The 5,800-nt window shown below is 47.3% G+C and overlaps 1 protein-coding gene across 4 annotated transcripts in view; it reads right to left on the bottom strand.

Moving 5' to 3' along the window:
- Window positions 1-5,800, bottom strand: part of si:ch73-281f12.4 (Ras-associating and dilute domain-containing protein-like) — an 81,057-nt gene that overhangs the window by 65,286 nt on the left and 9,971 nt on the right. For 3 of the 4 annotated variants that reach the window (XR_007264599.1, XM_048610979.1, XM_048610980.1), the window contains exon 3: window positions 1,141-1,455. Coding sequence is in view for 3 of the 4 variants with exons in the window: in XM_048610979.1 (XP_048466936.1) it covers window positions 1,141-1,455 (315 nt within the window). In the remaining variant the exon portion in view is untranslated. Of the gene's footprint in view, window positions 1-1,140; window positions 1,456-4,950; window positions 5,035-5,800 lie in introns of those variants that run through there. The other variant, XM_048610981.1, reaches the window with a different exon arrangement.

The raw sequence follows: 5,800 nt of genomic DNA, 5'->3' as shown, positions 1-5,800 counted from the left end.
GCTGGGAGACGGAGCGCCGAGGGAGGGGGCCGGCTGGGAGACGGAGCACGGCGGGACGGGGCTGGCTGGGAGACGGAGCATGCAGGCAGTGACAATAGAAAATGCCGGAAATCCTCAGCATGTGTGATGCATATGTTGAAGGATATTTCTATTGTGAATTTTGAGTAAAACTGGAAAAAGTGACAATGTAATTGGTTTAAAGGAGGCGAAATCAAGGGGGCTGCCAAATCAACCAAAGGGAAGCTCTGTACCTAGGTGGAGAAAGGGAGGGATAACAGTCTACAGGGCAGAGCCAAAGAGAGTGGGAATGGGACAAGGAAAGAAATAAAAGCTACATCTCGAGAATATGCGAACGATAGACTGAAGAACAGTTGCCATCTGAAATCAGAAACATGATTAAAACTGAGACATGAAAAACAAAATGTGGCAGAGATTCTTGTCAGAAAGAGTATGAATGTTGAATCTGGAAGGATGTAATCAGAAGCTGCAATGGTCTTCCTCCAGCTCATGTTAATCGCGTTGGAACAGTGCAGCTGCAGCAAGGACACAGATACTAGTGCGATGTCACAGTGGAGGATTAAAATGGCAAAGAGCAGAGGTTTGAGCTTGTGTTTAAGAGAGCTCTGGTGGATTGTCTGTGGTTACATCCCACTTGGATCTAAGTGCCCCCCCTCCAACGAGAACAGACTGCATGTTGAACATTGGCAGGAGTTTGTGTCTTGCAATGTCACATCAGGATTTCAGGGCAGAAATCAATCTTCAACAGTCTTAAATGAAAGGGTATTATCCCCTGATATTTTGGATGCAATGTTTATGTCTGAATCACCATTGCTAAAAGCACCACAAAAGCCAGTCACTATCATTTTGCTATCTGTGGGATCTTGCTGTGCATAATGGGCTGCCATGTTTCCTAAATTACAATCAATGACACTGCAAAAGCAACTCATTGGTTAAATCACACGTTGAAAGTTTGAAAGGCTCTCCAGAAGTAGGGAGACTTGCCAGTGAAGAGTGGAGGTTTATGAAACATTCTGTTCATTCATTGATGAAGAAGTTATTGTCCTGTCCAGGGTGATTCTCTACCCTCTGAACATTGCTGAAACATGAAGGTGCATATTGAAGGGAACAACAAGTACCAACCTCTCCAGAGCCTCCTTGACCAGCTCCTGTGCACTAGAACATGGCGTTGCGAGCACACTCTTGTAGTTGGCACCTGCACAGATCTCATCACCGAAGATTTTGAGCACGCCAGGGGCTGTGACCTGGGTGGAAAGCTCAGTAGGGTCATCTGTGGCTGGATCAGCTCCCACTCCAACGCCCGACTTCTCATCCTTGAAGCTGCGGCCCCTGAACACCGTGGCCAGTCCTCTGTTGTGCCGCTTGATCTTGCTCCGAGCTGGCTGCCTCACACCAAAACTTTCACTTGATTTAAAGGTGGTGTCTGACGAACTGGACCTAGAAGTGAGAAAAGACCTGTTATCACAGCCATTTGGCTTTTCCAGACTGAGCACTTGCTGCAATACGCTGTCACACAGCACAGGCAGGATCAATGCTCAGTTCACCGATCCTCACCTGGGACACTGACTGAAGTGCCACATTTGGTAGGAACAGTTCAGTGAGTCCAGACTTCCTTTTGGCTCTCTGTGCAGTAGTTCCTGTGGGGAACGCAGCATGTGTTGGTGCCTGGAAATGTTGGACCATTGCAGCTCGCAATTGGTTATTATCATCCCTTCAATTCATATACAATGAACAGCCACTCCCTGCTCAGTTCTATCTCCGACCTGTCTTGGTACAAACAATATGCTAGAAGAATTGGCTTGCTGGAGCTGCCAGTCACCATTTGAACTGTGCACTCTGTTTTATGTAAATACCAGTTCACACACTCAGTTGTTGGAATGTTGGATGATTCTCGGATCTGATTTCATCGTCTTTCACTGCCACCTCAGTTACACCACTTGTTTCGATCACAAACCCAAGTCCCCTGTACCTCACCTGTACCTCCTTCACACACGGGGCTTTAGAAAGAGGTGTGTCTCTCGGAAAGGCCTGTAACTAAACTACTCTGTATCCCTCCTGTTACACCAAGGCTGTATTTTTTAACAGAAGCTTCCATAGTCCCCTCCTTGGTGTGAAAGCTCAGTTCTGTATTGCCAGCTCTCATGCTGTGCTTTCTGTTACCTTGCTAACCTTCGGAGTAAGCTCAGTGTGTGACCAACGCAGTCTGAGCTCACACTGACCTTCTCTTCAGCACATAATCTCAAACATAAACACTTAAAACTGTACATTCGTCCACACAGAACTTGCATTGATATAACACCTTCACCATAAGCGTGGTGATCAGTTAAACATAAATGGGAGAGAGACAGACAGAGTGACAGGTAGAGATCAAGAGGGGTATTTACCCACTGAGGTGCTGATGCACAGGCCAAGTTGTCCTCTCAGTTTCAGGCAGCATGACTGGCAATGCAGAGTTAGACAGACCGGTGCCCTCGGCTCCAGTCCAAACTCACTGTGCCTGACACAGGAAAGCCAATCTGAATAGAATATTGTGTTCAACTCGACCCACTATCTTGTAATGTCTGATTCCCACTTTGTATTTTACTAAAGACGTCAGGGTTTGAGAGATAGGTCATCCTCCCTGAGGTTTATATAAAAAATAGCAAAATATTCATTTTCTCAACACGCTGTAAATGACAGGGTCATCTTATCTCACACCCCACTCGCAATTCATTACATCAGAGTTCCTCTTGTTACCATCCTGGAACTCAGTATCTGCTCTAATCTCCGTCATCAGCCAGTTCACCACATGCTGGAGCATTAGTCACTTCCAACACAGAAACACAGTGCTGAGGCTGAGAGACACAAGGAAGGAACGGAGAGAAAATGGGAGACGGATACCGTTATTGGTGAGACACGGAAAGAAATGGGTCAATTTGAACCCACTCAAATGGTGGAGAAAGGGGTGTCAGACACTTCAAACTCTGCCCAAGATTATCCAGGAGCAATCCAGCACCTTCTCTCAGGTTCTGCTCGTAACTTGTTCTTAAGTGTAGGTGAGTGGGATACCTGCCAGAGAGCAGCGCATCCTTACTAAGAAGACAGGGCTCCAATGAGATTATGAGGAACGGACTGTTTTTTTAACTGGGGGTTCACTTGGTGTAACCTGTCAGAACTCACAACAAGATTGATTGAGTGAGCGAGCAGCAGTAGGAAGAAACGAGGCCAGAACTGGTTCAGAATGCAAAGTGATTTATTTACAGCCAGATTGGTCACCCAGCCAATACTGCAAACCACCTCCCCTCTCCCATCCTCCCCATCCTTCTCTCCCCACCCCCTCCACCTTTGGCTTGCTCAGATCATCACTGACCTTTCCCTGCCTAAGATTCCCTTTCCCTCTCCTCAGGCTTCATCCTTTTCCCTCCCCACCTTCTACCCCCACCCACTTTATTCTTCCCAATTGGGAAGCCCCCCCGAAACCATAGCTCCTTACCCCATCCCACAATTTTACTTCCGCCCTTTAACTCGCTCTTTCCATTCCCTCCCTCACAGATTCTCAATTCCCCTCCGTCCACCCTGTTTCCTCCCAATTGTTCGTTCTGCCCCATTCACCACCTGCTGCTGCAATGCCCACTGAGCCTGCCCACACACACCAGGCCTGGGAGTGAAAATCTGCTAAGCCCCATGATGGCCAGCGTCACCACTTTCACACGACACCCTGTTAAAACCAACCTGATAGAGACAGGGGCAGTCAAATGGAATGTAGCTGGGGCATCCTTTAATCCAAACGGCACCACTTGATATTGGTATAACCCAACAGTGAAAATTTCTTTAGCCTTTAATGCTAACTCCAAGATGGCGGGCAGCAGAGTAGGCAGCGTTCGGGCTCCTGTGCCTCTTCATCTGCATTTTTCTTTTTCTCTTTTTCCTTCCCTCAAACTTACCTGCTAAAAAGTCAGGCCTTTGGCAGGAGGTGGCTTCAATGAGCTCCGGGCGTGGCAGTGTCTTCAGAGACAGCGTGGCTGCAGATACAGTCGGTCAGCGTCTTGCTTCCATGTGGAGTAGGCCCCTGGCAGCAGCATGGCATGGGCTGGTGTAGCTCCGAGCGGGACACTCTCTCTGCAGCATGGCATGGACTGGTATAGCCCTGAGAGGGATACTCTCTCTGCAGCATGGTATGGGATGGTGTAGCCCTGAGAGGGACACTCTCTCTGCAGCATGGCATGGGCTGGTATAGCCCTGAGAGGGACACTCTCTCTGCAGCATGGCATGGGCTGGTATAGCCCCGAGCTGGACACTCTCTCTGCAGCATGCATGGGCTGGGGTAGCCCTGAGCGGGACACTGGCAGTGGTATACTGTAGCAGCAGAGAAGGAAAGCTGGTCTCTAAGTCACCCTTTTTTAATTTTATTCTAAGTTAATGAGAAAGGCACTTATGTATGAGCAATGATACACATTTTTAACTGTATTTCATATTGAATTCACATGACAATAAAGGATATGCATTTTCAATACATCAGTCTTAGAAAAGTATGAGGCACTGCCAACCCAATACAATCTTCTAACTATGGAATGAGGTATCAGTCTGCCCTCGTGACTGCATTTACCTTTCTATAATCCACACAAAATCAAGTTGACCCATCCAATTTAGGAACAGGACAGACAGAATGAGGCAGAGGGAGATGGGAGAAAAGAATTGAAGACAAGCACAAAGTAAAACAGAGAAATCTGATCGAGTGCACAGGAGAAAAGGAGGAAGGACACAAGACATTAAGAAGAACGGATATCATTCAAGGCCATTTTCTTCACTGTATAGTCATGGTACCTGTGTAAATGGCACACGATCTCTTCAGCTTCATTCTGGCCCTTTCACTAACCAGCTCGATCGAGTCTGAATGTCAAGAGACCAGTGATCACTGAGCGAGCAGTGCAACAAAAGAATCTTGAATCTTACCAGGACGCCAGGTGTAATTTGGTTTTGTGAGTGACCAGCTCAAACATGTCCCTCCTGGTCTGCACTTCTTAGTTTGGCTCCAGTCAGTGAGGCAGATAATTGAGAAACGAGTATTACATGGGAGTGTGTGAATGGCTGAGCATTGCTCAGCTGGTTCCTGGACACAGCCCAAATATGCTGTAACGCGTCTCATGTGAGTGACGTAACAAGGCAAACCACAACACGAACATTCACCTGAACTTGTTATGCAACAAGTTAAACATTAGCAAACAAATAGGACAGTGAGGCCAGGAGATATAAAGGAGACATTAGCTTTCAGATCCTGCTCTCCTGCTCCCTCAAGAGACAGCTCCAGGGACACTAGTCATACCCGACTCCACATGTGCGCACATATACACACATACACACACACACACCACACACTCATACAGACACACATATACACAATGCACTCAATCTCTCACAGACACACACAGTACACACACTACACGACACCACACACACAACAAAGAGTACACCACACACACACACACACAGAGCACACCACACACACACACACACAGAGCACACCACACACACACACACACAGCACACCACACACACACGCACACACACAGAGTACGCCACACACACACACACACAGACAGAGTACGCCACACACACACACACAGTACAACACACACACACACACAAACACACACACAGTACAACACACACACACACACACAAACACACACACACACACACTACAACACACACACAGTACAGCACACACACACACACACAAACACAAACACAGTACAACACACACACACACACACAAACACAGAAACAGGACAACACACACACA

The sequence above is a fragment of the Rhincodon typus genome, chromosome 23 (assembly GCF_021869965.1).
Source record: "Rhincodon typus isolate 14 chromosome 23, sRhiTyp1.1, whole genome shotgun sequence".
NCBI lineage: Eukaryota > Metazoa > Chordata > Chondrichthyes > Orectolobiformes > Rhincodontidae > Rhincodon > Rhincodon typus.
The sequence above is the reverse complement of the archived record's forward strand: the minus strand, read 5'-3'. Positions and strand labels throughout refer to the sequence as shown.